The sequence below is a fragment of the Abrus precatorius genome, unplaced genomic scaffold (genome assembly GCF_003935025.1).
Source record: "Abrus precatorius isolate BTA unplaced genomic scaffold, Abrus_2018 Scaffold3, whole genome shotgun sequence".
Classification (NCBI taxonomy): domain Eukaryota; kingdom Viridiplantae; phylum Streptophyta; class Magnoliopsida; order Fabales; family Fabaceae; genus Abrus; species Abrus precatorius.
Window position 1 is genome coordinate 124,278 of NW_020874373.1, and position 17,940 is coordinate 142,217.

At 31.5% G+C, this 17,940-nt stretch overlaps 2 protein-coding genes across 5 annotated transcripts; both read left to right on the forward strand.

The window, feature by feature from the left end:
• The first annotated feature begins 539 nt into the window (after positions 1 to 539).
• Positions 540 to 10,245, forward strand: LOC113861474 (poly [ADP-ribose] polymerase 1). Of its 4 annotated transcripts, none has more exons than XM_027494305.1 (20): positions 540 to 782; positions 1,064 to 1,113; positions 1,210 to 1,405; positions 2,935 to 3,121; positions 3,222 to 3,564; positions 3,983 to 4,178; positions 4,251 to 4,415; positions 4,516 to 4,576; positions 4,691 to 4,751; positions 4,842 to 5,093; positions 6,336 to 6,570; positions 6,672 to 6,784; positions 6,856 to 6,932; positions 7,080 to 7,240; positions 7,660 to 7,851; positions 7,966 to 8,074; positions 8,365 to 8,447; positions 8,558 to 8,695; positions 8,971 to 9,153; positions 9,922 to 10,245. In XM_027494305.1, the coding sequence occupies exons 1-20, from the start codon at positions 633 to 635 to the stop codon at positions 9,967 to 9,969; spliced, it is 3,000 nt and encodes a 999-aa protein (XP_027350106.1). In that variant the 5' UTR covers positions 540 to 632; the 3' UTR covers positions 9,970 to 10,245. The 4 variants fall into 4 exon arrangements, with proteins under 4 accessions (XP_027350106.1, XP_027350109.1, XP_027350107.1 ...); XM_027494308.1 differs by having other exon boundaries at positions 3,261 to 3,564; positions 4,519 to 4,576; positions 9,922 to 10,243; XM_027494306.1 differs by having other exon boundaries at positions 2,935 to 3,112; positions 9,922 to 10,243.
• A 5,653-nt stretch (positions 10,246 to 15,898) lies between these two features.
• On the forward strand, positions 15,899 to 17,374 carry LOC113863538 (LOB domain-containing protein 16-like). Its single transcript, XM_027497160.1, has 2 exons — positions 15,899 to 16,198; positions 17,039 to 17,374. Exons 1-2 carry the CDS (start codon positions 15,899 to 15,901, stop codon positions 17,372 to 17,374), a joined length of 636 nt encoding a protein of 211 aa, XP_027352961.1.
• Positions 17,375 to 17,940: the final 566 nt, after the last annotated feature.

The window sequence follows — 17,940 nt, forward strand, 5'->3', positions numbered from 1 at the left end:
TGAAAATAATTTTTCGTTAACACACGGGAGGGAGACGGGTGCATAGCTAAAGTCACATATATAACATAATAAGTCGTGTATAACTTTTATATTAAAATTTTTTTTTATATTTAATTTGAATCTTTTATTTAATTAATATCTAACAGTTATAATTATAATTTATTATTTTATTTACTATCTAAATATAAAGTTTTTTAGATTTATACTGATATAACATAATTTATATATATATATATATATATTTTTTTTTCTTATTTATTAAAAAAGAAAAATACAGAATTTAGTTATGTAAAATTTAATTACAAAAAGGATCATTTTCAAATCTTCTAATATAATAATGAAATTATTAGAATATTAATTAAAGAAATCAAAACATAAAATTAGTATGGGAAATGAAAATATTTATTATATTAAAAATAAAAAATTATCCAAAATATAATTTATCAAGCAATTAAGAATATTTATTATAAAATATTTAATATTTATTAACCAATTATCGTAAAGATTTATTGACACCTCCTAGTACAGTACATCCGAATCGCCTCAATCCAGAATGGAAATAATGAAACAAGAGAAAAACGAAATTCATAAATAAATCTAAGCAGAGAGAGTGGGAGTGAGAGTGTGAGAAAATGGCGAACCCTCAAAATCAGAAGCCATGGAAGGTGGAGTACGCGAAGTCTGGACGATCGTCATGCAGGACGTGCAAGAGCACCATTGCCAGCGAGACCCTCCGTCTCGGCAAGATGGTTCAATCCACGAAGTTCGATGGCCTCATGCCTGTAATATTATTCGCATGCCTTTTCTTCTTTCTTCTTTTCCCTTCAGTGTGCCTTTTAGGTATGCTGCAGCATTCGTATATTCCTTCTTTATTACATGTGAAGATAAGTTATAGGGTTTCTTTGATTCTTTTAGCTTTTTTTTACATGCCATAAACTTCACTGTAATGAATAGGTAATGTTGTTTAGGAATTTCCTTGCAGAGTTTTTTTTAAAAAAAAATAAAATTGTGCTGCATGTCTATTGTGTTTTAATCTGTATTTTTTTTTTTATATATATAACAGATGTGGAATCATGTTGATTGTATATTGAAGAAAGCCAACCAGATAAAAGCGTACGAAAAATTTTATATATTTCGTTAAATGTGCGTTTGTTTGATGGTTTGACGTTAGCAAGGATTTATTGTCGTTTACTACTACTGTTCTTGTAGAATTGACGATGTTGAAAACATAGACTCGCTTCGTTGGGAAGATCAGCAGAAGATCCGAAAATACATAGAGAGCGGTGGTGGCAGCGCGACAAAGTCAAACTCAAATACCATCAAAGATGCTGAATGTGTTATTGAAGTTTCTCAAACTTCTCGTGCTACTTGCAGGGATTGTGGTAAAAAAATTATCAAAGGAGAGGTTGGTTTTTAATGTTTCTCTCTGTTGTATTCCAAAGGCTAAGTAACTTATGAGAGTGTGTGTTGGTTGGACCTGATGGATTTTGTGGTTTGTAAATGGGGTCATTAGCAAAAACATGTTAATATTATCTAAATATGGAATATGGGATGATTTTGGTCTTTAATTTATCTTGTTTATCATAAATTAACCTATGGAAAATAACATATTTGGCTTTTAGTAATGTTTGGATGATGTTACTGATTTAAGGGATGAAACTATTAGGATGCATGGTTAATATTTTTACTTCCAACATCTAGTGCTTTATGTTTGAATTTGATATTCATAACCAACATTGTTGCTTTAGCAGCTAAAAGTGTTTGCTTCTAGTATTTTTTATCTATGGAGTGTTACTATTTTATTATGTGTTAAATCTTTAACAGGTGTTAGAATAAGATTTGTTACACAATCTCCTTCCATTCTAAATCTTGAGATGTTGGTTGTATGGTCGAAAGCCTTTTGGGATGGTTGGTTTATGACATCTTCAGAACCTCTATGACCAAGTGATTCTTGGTGCCCCTGTTTTTCTAATGAAAAGTTGGATTTCAGCACAATGTTGGTTAACTTGTGCATCAACTGTGTTTCTAGTACAAAGGTCTCTTGTGTGATGGGGTGTGTTAGAGATGTAATGTAAAACCATTATGTGCCTTTAACAGCTTAAACTTTTGGGATAATTGGTTCATGACATAGAAGAAGAACAACAAATTTCATAATTTGGAAATTGTTTGTATATAGCACTAGAAATTTTGGTGGCATGAGTAAGGGTACTCGCATTTTGGTATTATGAAGTCCTTAAAAGGTTAAAACTTTCAAAATATATTATGGGGATGTTCAAAGTAACCACTGATATCATAATTTCATTTTGGGACTGCATGAAATCTGATAGAGCCCAATTCCTGATTGGTCCTATTGAGCCATTGGCCCATGAAACAAAGTCATTCACTAAGAAATTGTTAGTGTACTCATGGAAGAAAAGAGAAGGAGCTGACGTGGCATAAGAGAAAGGGGTGCGGGCAGTTAAAGGAGAGAGAGAGAGTGGGATATCCATATCTTTCTGTTATTTAGGGAATGATGTGAGGTTGTGGAGGGTGTGCTGTTTTTCTGATATCTTGGGTAGAGGAAACTTAGTGGTTTCTCTATTAGGAGCATTCCCCTGGGCAGTAAGGAGCCATCCTTCTTGCTGTATTTCTTCTTTTGTCATTAATACAGGATCAAAGTCTATTTTCTTCTTCAATTCTCTGTTTCACTTTTATATTTGTTGCTTGGGAACTTATTAAAATCTGCACAAATGATATTGGCAACAAGTTTCTTCATGCTTGTTTGACTTCATCTCTTCCTGGTTGAGATTCCTAAATCTGATTGCCATTCATTTTTATTCATGCATATTAGAATTTGGCATGTTCTCAGGGTGAGATGTTTGTATTGACCCATGATCACATGTTACTGATTTTGGAATATGTCTCCTTACTGACTGTTTATTATTCGATTTTTAGGTTCGCATATCCACTAAGCCTGATGGTCAAGGTGCTAAAGGTTTGGCTTGGCACCATGCTAAGTGTCTCATGGAATTATCACCATCAATTCAAGTGGATAAGTTGTCTGGATGGAATAGTCTCTCATCTTCTGATCAATCAGCTGTCAGTGACTTGGCTAAGAAGGATCATCCTATGAGTAAGGGGGGTATGGTGATTGATTTGTTTTAGAAAGTCTGGTGTTTATTGCCATAGTGATTGAATTCTCCATTTAATTTCATTGTATGTACTTAATGTTTTCTTTTCAGGTGGTAGTGGTACAAACATCAAGGCTGAGAAGGGTAAAGAATCCACACAACAAAACACTTTCAAAGGTGGCATAAAACGGGGGAAGGATGCTGAAGGTGTGCAGAAATCAAAAGTTGCTAAGGCCAAGGGAGATGTGTTTGCAGGCAAGGCAGCATCAGTGAATAATGATAATGATCCAGGGGAAGCATGTGATCTGGAGAATAGATTGGAGGCCCAGAACAAAGAATTCTGGGCTGTGAAGGATGATCTTAAAAAGCATGTGACAACATCAGAGTTGCGGGAAATGCTAGAAGCCAATGGTCAAGATTCTACAGGATCAGAACTTGATTTGCGCGATCGCTGGTATTAGTCTCTCATGCACTTTTTACACCAATGTTGAAAAAGCTTTTCCTCATCCCACCCAATGCACTGTAAAGCTTAACATTTTCCATTCAATATGTTAGTCCCTCTCTTCTATGTTATAAGCTGCCAATGATTTTACTGACCATGAAATATGTTTATTTGTTTGTCCCCTATTATCGATATGCACTTGCATTGAGCTCTATTATAATTTGTAATTAGTAAATCACAATTTATTCAACGAAAGGAAAAATCATAAATGCAAGCAAGTGTTGCACAAGCATTATTGTTTGTATGGGACTGGGTGACAGATTTTCCAGATTCATCCTGTTTTCTGCTTTATTTGTGGTGTATTTTTAAAATATTATCCTTTAAACTAGGTTTAATTTCCCCAAGTGTGATTATTATATTGTGATTTTAGTGCTGATGGAATGATGTTTGGAGGACTTGGTCATTGCCCAATATGTTCTGGTTTTGTGCGTTATTCGGGAGGAATGTACCGGTGCAATGGATACATTTCCGAGTGGGGTAAATGTTCTTACACTACCCGTGAACCAAAACGTATTGAAGGGAAGTGGAAAATCCCAGAGGAAACAAAAAATCAGTATCTTAAAAAGGTGTGTAAGGAAGAATTTTTTGTCATAAAACAAAACCAACAGAGTATGACTTATTTTGCATACTGTTTACAGTGGTTCAAATCTCAAAAAGGGAAGAAACCAATTAGGATATTGCCTCTGTCTTCATCAGGGAATTCTGCTGAAAATCAAATTAATGCTTGCCAGCATCAATCATCAAACAGTGAAAGCTTGCAAGATTTGAAAGTTGCTATCTGTGGATTACCTAAAGACTCTATTGTATTACTTCGTTCCACTTTTCCTTTGACAATTTTCTCACGATGATAATTGAAGACCCCTCCCCCAAGACCAATCAAATTTCTCATGTTTGATTTTATAGGAGCAATGGAAATGCAAAATTGATGGCGTAGGTGGGGTGCTTCATGCAAAAGTAAAAAAAGGTATGTTGCAGAGACCAATTTATGCAAATTGGAAATTCCAAAACAAATGGAGAAATAACTATTTTGCCTCGGGAACAATTTTTTTAATCTTTAACATAACTTGTTTGCTTGCAGATACTAACTGCTTGGTGGTCAGTGCAGTGCTCAGTGATGAAGCTGAGATGCGGAAGGCAAGGTATAATGAATTCAAATTGTCAGTCTCAAATATTTCTTTAATTTGATTAATTCTGATATCATTTGACTTGGTGAATTTTCATCTATATAGGAGGATGAAAATACCAATAGTCAGAGAGGACTATTTGGTTGACTGTATAGAAAGAAAGAAGAAGCTTCCATTTGATATGTACAAGGTTGAAATGATTGGCGAGGCTTCTAGCATGGTCACCATCAAAGTGAAGGGGCACAGTGCTGTACACGAGGCTTCTGGCCTGCAGGATTCTGGCCACATACTCGAGGAAGGGAAAAGCATATATAATACAACTTTGAATATGTCAGATTTGTCTACTGGTATTAACAGGTGTGTTCGTGATGTTTTAACTTTCTTGTTCGCCTTCAGCATAAATTTTGTATAGTTGGCTAACCAGTAAATATGCATAGATGAACAAAATTGAACTGAACAGTATGCAGCGTATGCTTGTAGATTTTGCTATGCTATGCAATGTTTCATACGAATTACAAAACAGAAGACTGTGTCTATTGTCTAGAGCTGATATGTCTATATTCTGATTTATTTCTTCTTCAAAAGTTGACTGACATTTCCAGTTGGAACATTAATTGAGACTATAATATTATTTGAAACATGCATGGAATCTACTGATCACATCTCTCAAAATAATGGAATTATAAATCTGGTTTTGCTTGATCGAGGATTTATGTTTTCTACTAATAAATTGACATTGTATATCATTAATTTTGTAAATGTTTTCTTCAAAACACTTTTATACTGTGGGTCATTGATTTTCTTATTTACTATCACTCTGGGAATGTTGTGGCATTCGATTGTGTTTTCAACAGGAACAATTGCAAATGTGCAGTTGATGAAAGATTTTTAATACTGCTTCCTCCTGCACTTTTGAAAAGCCATAAAAGTTCTTTCTAGAAGCTACCTATGGGAAGCTTTTTTCAAAGCCACTGTGGACTTTTGGCTGTGAAAAATGCATTTCTTAACATATCTTTACCTTAATCTTGACTTTATCATTTCCAAATTTAAACCTGCATCTCTTAAATTCTGTTGCATCTGTTTTGCTGTTTTCAATAAATTTGCTGCACACTATTCTACATGAATTTCTGCATAACAGAAGGTTTTGAAAAGGCAGCATACTTTAACTGGGCGTTCATTTGTGCTAGCATATGCTATGTAGTCTTCCTGGAAAAGATGTATGGTGCTCAATTGTTTCTGTTGGCTGACAAATTTATACCAAGTTTGAAATACATATCATTATTGGTTCTGTCTCCATTAAAAATAGCTGCATATTATTGATGTTAAAAAATAACTTTGGGGATTGGCCAGGAAAATAAATTTTCATTTGACTTGGATCCTTTTTTCATTTATTTACTCAAAGCCTTTTGTTTTGGGTGTGATTTGTTTTTATTTACATGATGAATTCTCTCTCCTCAGTTCCTTTCTTAAGATATTGTTATGTTGCTATTTCCCTCTTATCCATTCCTATCCGCCCCCCCCCCCCCCCCCCAAAAAAAAAAAAAGTAAAAAAAGCGTGTCTCCATCATTGCCATCCTAACTTTTGCTTCCCATGTAAAGCTACTACATTCTCCAAATAATCCAGGAAGATAAGGGGTCAGGTTGTTATGTGTTTCGTAAATGGGGTCGAGTGGGAAATGACAAGATTGGAGGAATTAAACTGGATGAAATGCCAAAATCTGATGCAATCTGTGAATTCAAACGATTATTCTTTGAGAAGACTGGAAATCCTTGGGAGGCTTGGGAACAAAAGACTATTCAGAAGCAACCTGGAAGATTCTTCCCATTGGATATTGTAACTGTTTTAATCTTATCTTTTAAATTATTTCTTTGATGTAATGATCTTCACTCATCAGGTGGATATTCAACTCATGGTTGTTCCACCTGACTTTGTAGGATTATGGAGTTAACAAACAGGTCTCAAAAAAGAATAAAAATAATACAGCCAGCAAACTACCCCCTCCATTGATAGAATTGATGAAGATGCTCTTCAATGTGGAAACATACAGGTTATATAGTCAAATTACCTCTTTGTCTTATAAGAATACATTTGATGCAATACTGAATCCTAGTTTTGTAGAGCTGCCATGATGGAATTTGAGATTAATATGTCTGAAATGCCACTTGGGAAGCTGAGCAAGAGCAATATCCAAAAGGGTATGTTGATACTTATCAATATTATTATTGTTTAAAACCTTTTTATCAGCTCTCGTAGTTCTGTATTTCCTTTGATTAACTGCATCAAGTTCTCCCTATCAAAGTGAGAAATGTTTAATTTTATGTTGGTTTGCTCCCTCTTTCCAGGGTTTGAAGCATTGACAGAGATACAAAATCTGTTAAAAACTAGCAATCCTGATCCATCAATCAAGGAAAGCTTGCTTATTAATGCCAGCAATCGGTTCTTCACTATGATCCCTTCTATTCATCCACATATTATTAGGGATGAGGACGATTTTAAGTCAAAGGTGTGTATCATTTTTAATTTTGGTAATGAAACATGATTAGATCGATTCGTTTTTCCATTAGATTTCTACTTGCATCCATGACTCAAAGAAGTTAACGAGTTTTAGTAGTCAAAGTGTAAAACTCAAATATTGAAATAATTTTATATTTGAATATAGTAATTAAGAATTTATCGTGATTGTCTTGCTATTTGACTGTGGGTTTAATAACTGAAGGTTAGGAACATTCAAACAGTAACATAAGGTGTGAAATTTTTTCGTCTGTTCTTTGTTTCAGTATGTTCAAAGAATTCTAAATATATGAATGATTTAAAAATTATCTAATTCTTTCAGGACTGTTCCTGATTACTTTTGACCCTGAGTATTGGTGCATTTGACTCCCCTTCATTATAATTTAATAGTATGCCTTTCTTTTATTGTAGGTGAAAATGTTAGAAGCACTTCAAGACATTGAAATAGCCTCAAGATTAGTCGGATTTGATGCCAACAGTGATGACTCCATTGATGATAATTATAAGAAGCTGCATTGTGATATATCTCCACTCCCTCATGATAGTGAAGATTTTTGTTTAATTGAGAAATTTCTCCATAATACTCATGCCCCCACACATACGGTATGTTTATATTTGGTATAAAAGTGGATATTTGTGTATTTGTGTCTCTGGTGTGAGTTCTTTCAATTCTCACTATGTACATGTTCCCACTATTTTTGTAATCCATCTATGCAGGACTGGAGTCTTGAGCTAGAAGAAGTTTTTTCACTTGAAAGGGAAGGAGAATTTGATAAGTTTGCTCCTTACAGGGATAAACTTGGTAACAGAATGCTCCTATGGCATGGTAGGTTATGATGTTAGGTATTAGTTTACTTTTATGCTTGATGTTGTGAATTGTCCTCCCTGTGAGACTGTGACATAATGAAAGAGTAGGAAAAATTAAAGGAATGTAAACAGATGTCTTAACAAGATAAAAAACCTAACCTTCCTATCTCTAAACATCCTTCACGAAATTATTCTCAAATGTCTGATTACTCCATAAAAATCACATTGATGACTGTTTTCTGGTAATTTGGATACTACAGCTGTGGATGAAAATATGTGCAAAATTGAGTAAAATGTTTTCTTTTATAGGTTCTAGGTTAACAAACTTTGTGGGCATTCTTAGCCAAGGACTCAGAATTGCACCTCCTGAAGCTCCAGCAACTGGCTATATGGTTCTATCTATTACTCCCATCTCTTTTATTTCTATATTTTCTTGGATGTTATACCTAATAAATACCTTCCCACAGAAGAACTATCTGAAGTCTAAATATTTTGCATGCAGTTTGGCAAAGGGATTTACTTTGCTGACCTGGTCAGCAAAAGTGCTCAGTATTGCTACCCTGATAAGAAAAATCCTGTTGGTCTAATGCTTTTGAGTGATGTTGCCCTTGGAAATGTGTATGAGCTCAAGAAAGCTAAGGTTCATCTGCTTTAATTCAATTTATGGATACTGTACATGCTAGGTTTCTTCAAAGAAATAAAATAATCATTTTTTTCAGAAACACACTCAAGAAGCTGTAGAAAATGATAATTTCCTTAAAATCAGTTAATCCAAACACTAACACGAGTTTTATTTTTTAAGTGCATATGCATTCAAAATGAGCAACAATATTGCATTCAATACTGATTTACTGCCAAATGGATTTACGATAATTTTTTGTTTCATATTGATTGTCTTTGTCCTTTGCCAAACAGTACATGGATAAACCTCCTGAAGGAAAGCACTCTACTAAAGGACTGGGAAAGAAAATGCCTCTTGAATCGGAATATGTAAAGTGGAGGGGTGATGTTACTGTTCCATGTGGGAAACCAGTGTCATCAAATGTCAAGGCTTCTGAGCTCATGTACAATGAGTATATTGTTTATAATACTGCTCAAGTGAGTTTCCAGCTTGGTGATTGTATTTTTGCCTTATCATGCCAATGAAGCAAGCTAGGATATTTGTAGTTCAAATTATAATAAAATTTAGCGGGAAATTCCTAATGCCATGACCATCACCGATTTGTAGTTTTGATGTATTTATGAAGATTCATTGGATTTTTTTTTTTAAATGTTGATATTTCTTGTAGATGAATGATAGTTATGTTGAATGGCAAACTTTTATTTGATTGAAAATTTTTATTTTTAGAAACTCTTCAGTTTCACAGATGATGAAAGCTAGGGGCCTGTTTACTTTGAGAAAATGTTTTCTATTTCCATTGTTGTATTTCACTTTAAATTACAAAAATGTCACATTGTATTTATTTTACTTCCTTTTCTCTATGATTTGTATTATAGAAACGGTGCAAACTTTTATTGTTTTCACTACTTCGTATAGAATAAACAGAAAACAGAATGAAAAGTTAAGTGACATTCTTGTAACTAAAAATGCAAACATTTCCTAAAATCAAACAAGTCTTAAGGATTCTTACACAAACTCTCAGCAAGTATGATGCTTGGGTCTGTGGCTGATTAACACCCGAGTCTTTAGCTGTTCTTTGTTGGTACATTTGCACTCCTATTTGTTGAAACTTGATTCATGACATAACTGCACAATGCTCTTTCTTTTTTTTTGGATTTATTGAAGATAAAGCCTAATATATGATATTTCCTTTTCTTATGTTGGTAAACACATGCATGTGACTGATTGTGGGCTATTTTGTGCAGGTTAAGATGCAATACTTGTTGAAGGTGAGGTTTCATCACAAGAAATGAAGATTGGAAAGAAGTTTGCTTTTTTGGGGTATCATCTATACTAAGTAGTTTTTTGACGAGGACTTGTACATAGTCCATCTGGGTTTCTCTAGAATAGTCTTGGTAAGATCTCATTTTGAGTTGACTAGAGATCTTTCAACCTTTTTTTGTGGGGTGTGTTTATAAGTGTAGTCATCTAGACAAACCATCACTTATCGCAGAAATATCTCATGCAATTTGTGATCTGGTTATCTGTACAAAACCAACATTTAATCTCAAACAACTTATTATTGAGCCCTTTCCTTTTTAGTACGCGTTGCATCACTATAGGTGCTTCTATCTTTAATAACACAAATCCGTTAAGGTTTCTTTATCTCACCCCAGTCTAGTCATTTTTTTTTTTTCACAAGTACGTGTAGATAGAAGAGATTTTTTAATTAACAATATTTAAAAAAAAAAAAAGTGGTTTTTAACCTAGCTCAATAGTATTATTGATCTTTTACCCGACTTTTCCTAATGGAATAACTTGGTTGTTAATGTTGTAATATGCATAAATAGAAGAGCCATGTCCCTTGCTGTGTGAAGGGGAGGGTGCCTAGAAATTTATGTTGATGAGCTTTGGTCTGATGTAACTTTTTGTTTTATTTAACCATGTTCAGAAGAAATAAGAACTGTGATAAGAAAAATTGCCTTTATTAGCTACACTGCAGCAACTGGTTAAGGTTAAATATTTAAAATAACTGAATAGAAGCTTCCCTTGTTATGGGCAGTGATTGCTGTGGGAACTTCTTTTGTTACACGAGATATCACGTGGTCTGCATGTGTCTTGTGAAAAGGTGATGCAATTAATTAATGTACTAGCAAATGTTTATTGTGACATTATGTCATGAATGCATATAAAATCTCTCCAAGTTACTCCTTGCCTATGGCTATTAGTCGGGTTCTTATGCTCTATAACAGTGAGAACAGGTAAAATTTCAGGCGGCTCTTAAGACCCATGCATGACATGGGATTCTTATCCATATGAATAGCCATTTTTCAATGTCAAATATGACGAAGTGCTTTTGTTATTTATTTATTTATTCATTTATTCATTTATTTTGTATGCATGAATGACCCCCTCTATATTTTGTGGCTAATCTTGCATCACTGACTACTTGCTACCTACAAAATACAGCTGGTCCTTAGTCCGACGAATGTAAATGCTGGTATTTTTTACGTTAGTTATAAGCTAATTTATTATTTGTTTTGGTGTTTTCTGGAGGCTTTTATTTGGGAATTGCAATTTTATAATGGCAGGTTTGAAATTGAAATTAGGTATAATATTAAACCGTTGAGTCCAGTTTCTTGAGCGTGACTCAATCAAGGAAGTGGTAAGTTATGTACAAGAGTATTCTTTTAAAGTAATTTCCACAGAATGCAGATTTGAGTTTAGATTCTGATCACCTTGATATTATATATTAGATGAATCTATGAAGACCCTTTGAATAAACAAAACAGCATTAGATTTGAATTTCATGATACACTTGCCTTCCAAAAAGAATAATACCAATTTTGTTATAGTCTCTTCTTGTTCGGAAGTTCAAAACAAGGAGCAGAATGGTAAATATTGAGAAGGAAAACTTGAACCCTGGGGAGTGTGACCGGTTATATAGCGTTTACCTCGGTGAGAAAAGCGCGAGGGCAAGAAGCCATCACAAGGAAGGCCCTAGTCGTAAAATGCTTCTTTGCAAGTGTTTCTGCACAATCATTGGCAAGCAAAGTCATTCTCAATAATGTTCATTGGCTGTAATTAATTAAGTAAAGGAATTGGTAATGTCTATTGCAATTACTAGCTGACGGTCACACAAATTTGAGGACTTTGCATTGCTCTAAAGGCCATAATATATAATACACGAAAAGGGACAAACATTGGAGGAATGAAGTTATTGAACTTACTATCTACACCCATGTGTTCAAGACCTTTTCTTCGGATGAAAGAAACAGAAGACAAATACGATACGGTAGTTATGTATTGAATAAGGATATTGCGAACTAGAAGTACCTTGAGATTAAGTTTTGAGATATTTTATTAAATATTCTTTAATTATTTAAAGAGGTAATAAATTATTTTGGTATTTTTATATGATATTTTGTAGTTTGTTTTTTGGTTTTTTTCCTCCTTATAAAAAAAATATAATATTTAATTTCTTTTTTCAATAAATACTCTTTTAGCTTTGTTTCATTAATAGATTAAGTATAATAAATCATCGAAAATTGTTATTTGTTGACTTCTATTAACTTAGTTTATGAAAAACCTATTCATATATAGTAGTACAGCATGAAGAAATTTATTAAAAGTATCAATAAGATACATTTGTTAACAATTTTTTTTATTAAAAATTACATAAAACACATTATAAAAATTACCATAAAAATATATTAATAATATTTAAAAAATTTATTTATTTTTTAAACTATTTTTCTCATCCTCAATCAGTAAGAGACACCAAGCATTCTCTATGCTCTATGCAACTTGAGAAACAAATAAGTTTCAAGATGGGAAGCAATTGCAGGAGGAGGGAAAAAACAAATGAACAGGTAATAGATATTTGGCTGGTAGATAAAGAGAGGTTGTCTTTCATAGAGGAAAAAAAGAAAGAAAGCAAACAAGCTTTTTTCTATTTTTGAAAAATGAAAACTATTTTTAAAAATAAAATTCAACAAGTTCTATGAGCTTGTTTATTTTCTGTTTTGAAAAATAATTTGTCTTTTTAAAAGTAAAAAAAATATTTGTTAATATAAGTTTTAGTTTCATTTTATTTTTAAAAATATTTTTTTGAATTATTTCAAAATATAATTTTTAAAAATTAAAAATTAAAAATCAAAAATCAAAATAGAAACAAACTAATCCTAAATCTTCTATTTTTAGTTTTTTAAATTTATTCTTTTTGCTTTAACTTTCTTTTTCTTTTTTTTTGGGGCTTATTTCCCAAAAAAAATATTATTTTATTTGAGTTTTCTAACTTTTTTATTTTATTTTAGTCCTCTTTAAAAATATTATTTCTCTTTTTTGTCTATTCCTCTTGAAATGAGTGTCTTCAACCATTTCAATGGTGAAGTAAAGTGATGGTGGTGACACGGTAATTTTTTGATAGAAATAATTGAGTTATGTTGCTTTGTTGACAAAGATTATTGAATTAAAATGAGTTATTTAGTTAAGTTTCAAATAATTTTAAAAAAAAAAATTACTAATATAACGTTTTATAAGTCGCAATGACCTACGATTTAGTATCCTTAAAATTTGTAGGATTTGATACATAGAGATAATAGAGTTTTAAAGATGGTTGTTTAATTTAAAACAATATTTTTTTTACACCTCTAATTTACCAAAAAGAGGACATGACATCTATGATAGTTTGTTGTAAAGTTTATGGAGGAGTTTTGATTGCAATGTTAGTTCTAGTTAAGTGGCTAATGTAAGTAATAGAAGTTAAATTTACAGTGACTTCGATGGTTAACATGATAGTCACAAATTTTTGTGTAGTGATTAATGTGATGGAGATGTTAGTTATGTGATGAGAAAAGCAGACAAAGAAAATTAGAAGAAAAAATATGAGTAATATTTTTTTTATTCTTGTTAAGAAAATAAAAAGTAATTTATACAGTATCTTAAAAATTAAAATGATATTTTATGTCTTTTTACACATAAAAATAATCACTATTATTGATATTATATTAAATATATATAATAAATAATAAAAATAAATAATAGTGATCAATGTTTTTTAATTTTTAAGATATTAAAACAATTAACACGTCAATTTAAGAAGAACATAAACTATCTTCTCAAATCTATGAACATTGTAATAAACACTAAAATAAAATAGGTTTGATATATTTTTAAAAACAAGTTTGATTTATATTTTAAGTTATCTTAACCTAATTCAATATTCTTTATTCTTTTAAATTTTATATTTTTAAAATAATTATATACTAATAATAAAAATTCAAAACTTAAAAAGATAATATTTTATATATCATGATATTATATCATATTGATAATGATATTATTCATTTTAAAATATGTAATATAAAATATATTATTATTCTAATTTTATACTTTAACCTTTCTATTATTTACCTACACATAATATTAAAATTAATATTTCTATTAATAAATTATGTTACTCGTGTAATACTTCTATTATTAAAATTTTGGATTGATTAAAGACAAAAATAAACTCATTCCACTTAATTGTACAACCCTAACTTCAACTAACCATTATAATTATACTATCTTTGGTTTTAATTATAAAAAAAAATAAAAAAATATTATCATAAATTTATACTTTATTTTAGAAAGACTCATAATATTAATTAGTGTTTTATATATTTAATAAAAAATATATATCTATTTATATGAAAAAATAAATAAATCTTTTTAATACAAATATCTTAATAAATAAAGATATAAAAAGAATCTAAAAATTAATGCATTTATAAATAAATATTTGTGTATTATATTTAAAAAATAATTTTTTTATAGATAAGACAAGAGGTAATTTTTATTTATTTATTACTTCTTCTTTTATTAATCAAACATTGAGTTTGAAAGAAAACCAATTTACTTCCATGCTGTAGACCTTAGTTTAATAAGAAAATTACTTTTTACTTGTAATAATTTCATTATTGTCCTTTAAAAAAAATATGAAAATGAGCGAAACATGAAAATAAATAAATTAAAAATAGGTAATTTTTTAATATAATAATATTATATATTTAATTTTTAAAATTAATATGTATACATTACCCTAAATAATAAAAAAAATAAAAGAAAGATACTTATATTTACTGCATTTGTCTTAAATAAATTATTGAGAATGTTAACCTAGTATTTAAAATTAAGTTAAAATAAATTATAATAATATTTTAAAAAATAAATTTAATTTTAATACATTATTAATGTAAAAAAATTATACTGTTAACTAATTAAAATACATATTAAATATAATTTTTATGTCAAATATGATAAAAATAAGTTTTTATTTATATAAAAATTTATAATTAAAAAATAGTATAAAAAATGTTACACTTTCAATACATGATAATCAAACTTATTATTTTTAATATTATTTAAACTCAAGGGTTAACAAAAACCTATAAATTATAATGCTCCAGTGAGCTCAAAATAAACAGGAATTGTCGGTAGAGTTTACGGGCAGGTGGCAGTGTACTAACTCAGCTTTAGGAAGCGACAAAGAACAGCAGTTCCCAGGTGCGGCGTTCGGCGGAAAAATAAAAAACAAACTAAATAAACAATTAATTAATTAAGCTAAACCAAAACTATACCAACCCTTCAACTCAATACAATTTATAAGGTAAAAAAGAGCTACAAAGTGAAAGAAAAGAATAAAAAAACAAAAAGTATGATAAATAATGTAATATAATAATAAAAAATAGAGAGATAAAGATGTTAGATAGGTATTAATTTTGTCAAGATGTTTATAAATGAGAATTAAATAACAAATTAATTATGCACTAAACAAAGAGATGCTCCATATAGATTTCAAATGAAACTAAAACAATAAAAAACTAAAATAGCGATCAATAACACATAGTTCAAATTGGTCTAACCCATTAGAAAAACGAGTCCGGTTAGCATCTACCATTAAGAAATGTTCCCTCAGAACCCAACATTTGAGCCTCACATGTCTCCCATTCACATTTCTTATAAGACCCTTTATACTCCTTATTCCCACTGTCCCACTTCCCTTAACTCCTCCCTCTCCCATACCATAGTCCTCAGATTTTAGTTTGCACCATTTCCTAGTGTGCCCGTGTGCCTACAAATTTTATTCACTCACTTCCCTTCTTTTCACACCCACATAAAATACAACACACTCCTTTCTCTCTCTCTCTCTCTCTCTCTCTCTCTCACACACACACACACACACACTACTATTATACTATGTCTATGGCTTCCTCAAGTGGAAATGGCTCTGGCTCTCCTTGCGGAGCATGCAAGTTCCTGAGACGAAAGTGTGCAGCTGATTGCATCTTTGCACCTTACTTTTGCTCAGAACAAGGCCCTGCAAGATTTGCAGCCATTCATAAGGTGTTTGGTGCCAGCAATGTTTCCAAGTTGCTTTTGCATATACCAGCTCATGATCGTTGTGAGGCGGTTGTCACTATTGCTTATGAGGCCCAGGCTCGCATTAGAGACCCTGTTTATGGCTGTGTCTCTCACATTTTTGCCTTGCAGCAACAGGTATCGCTATATATTATTCACCTTGCAATATATTTCATCAACAGTTCTAAACTTTTATTTTCTACCAGGGATGCATGTATGTCATGGTTATTTTCTTCTAGCGTGTATTGGAACCGTGTTTAAACATGTTAATACGAAAGTTATAATCAGCAATATTAAAATAAACGTGAATTTATTACCGACTAATAGCGTGTTTGGTTCCAAGTAATAATGCATGTAGATCTATATTTATTTTAAAGTTATTAGTGGTAACTTTTGTATTAGATTTAATTTTACAGACTTTGTAACATGTTTTTAAACACACACTAAATATGAATCTAATTAAACACAAATTAGTCGAGGTTAGAGAATAGATCTCATATCGTCATGTTCATATAGCTTTATATGCTTATAAACATTAAATAAGTATCTATCAAGCGAGTAATAGGCCCAAAATTTCATCATAATATTGTCATGTTGAAGTTTAACGTTAAGATGCATGCTAGTAGAGGCTGAACTTCCAACAATTGACATTTATATAAGTCTCTCATTCATCAAAATCTCTTTAGAAATTAGAATTTTTTATCTTTCCCATTTTCCCATTTTTTAATATATGTTGGAAATTTGGAAAATCAATGAGGTCATTCAACCACACTACTCCTGTCTTTTTCTCTTGGTTGAAGTCTAGCAACCTAATTTTGGCTTCTATGATGCTTCCAAGGGCCAGTCCAAGAACGATATTTATTTCCATTGGCTATAGAAACATAAAGTAGTCAATTATTTAGGAACAAACAAGTTCTCTAATCATCTTAATTAATTCTGGCTCTTCTTCTCTTACATTTTCTTTTTGTTCAAATGCAGGTAGCTTGCTTGCAAGCCCAACTGATGCAGGTGAAGGCTCAGCTTGCGCAGAACCTGATGGAGTCTAGGAACATAGAGAAACAGTGGCCAGGGAACAATAATGTTGCAGGATTACCAATGAATAGTTCATTTTGTCCCAATAATTACATGAACCCTATATCTCCTCAGAGCTCTATGGAGTCAATTGATCACAACAGCATCAATGATGGAATGGGCATGCAAGATATACAAAGTAGAGAGGATTTCTCATTCCAAGCTTCTTCTAAGAAAAGATCATATAACAACCATGATTTGGGTGAGCTGCAAGAATTAGCACTTAGGATGATGAGGAACTGATGATGACTAGGTTAATAGCAATGCTAAGCTAGCCTTCGTTTTCTTGAAGGATGTTCCTTGATGTTGAGGGGGATATGTTCTTTTGCTAGTGTTGTATATATAATGAGAGTGTCAAGAAGAAAACTGGCCATAACTGATAAGCCTAGACTAAGCATTAGGCTTTTCTGTTTGTGGATGATCAATCCAAAAAAAATTAATTTTTTGCAGACTAGCTAAGTCTCTTTTTTTCTCTCTTTTAACTGTTTTTACCGAAATTAGTAGCGGTTAACTTTCATGGTAGAAAATAATGTGGTTTTTTTCATCTCAACTACAATAAAACATACAGTCTTAAACAAAAATGGCAAAAAGGAAGTCTATAAACTAGGTGTTGTCATGAATTATTATGCATTCTTTGCCTGTCAAACTTCAATAATGATGGTGCGTACCTTTGAATTATGAGTTGTCCCTCGCTCAATGGGAGATTTTTTTTCTAACTAAACCACACGCTTAATTGAACTTTCTGGATGACATTCTTGACATGTTGAACTTTTTGTTTTATTTATAGTGGGAATCCCCATCAAGGTTAA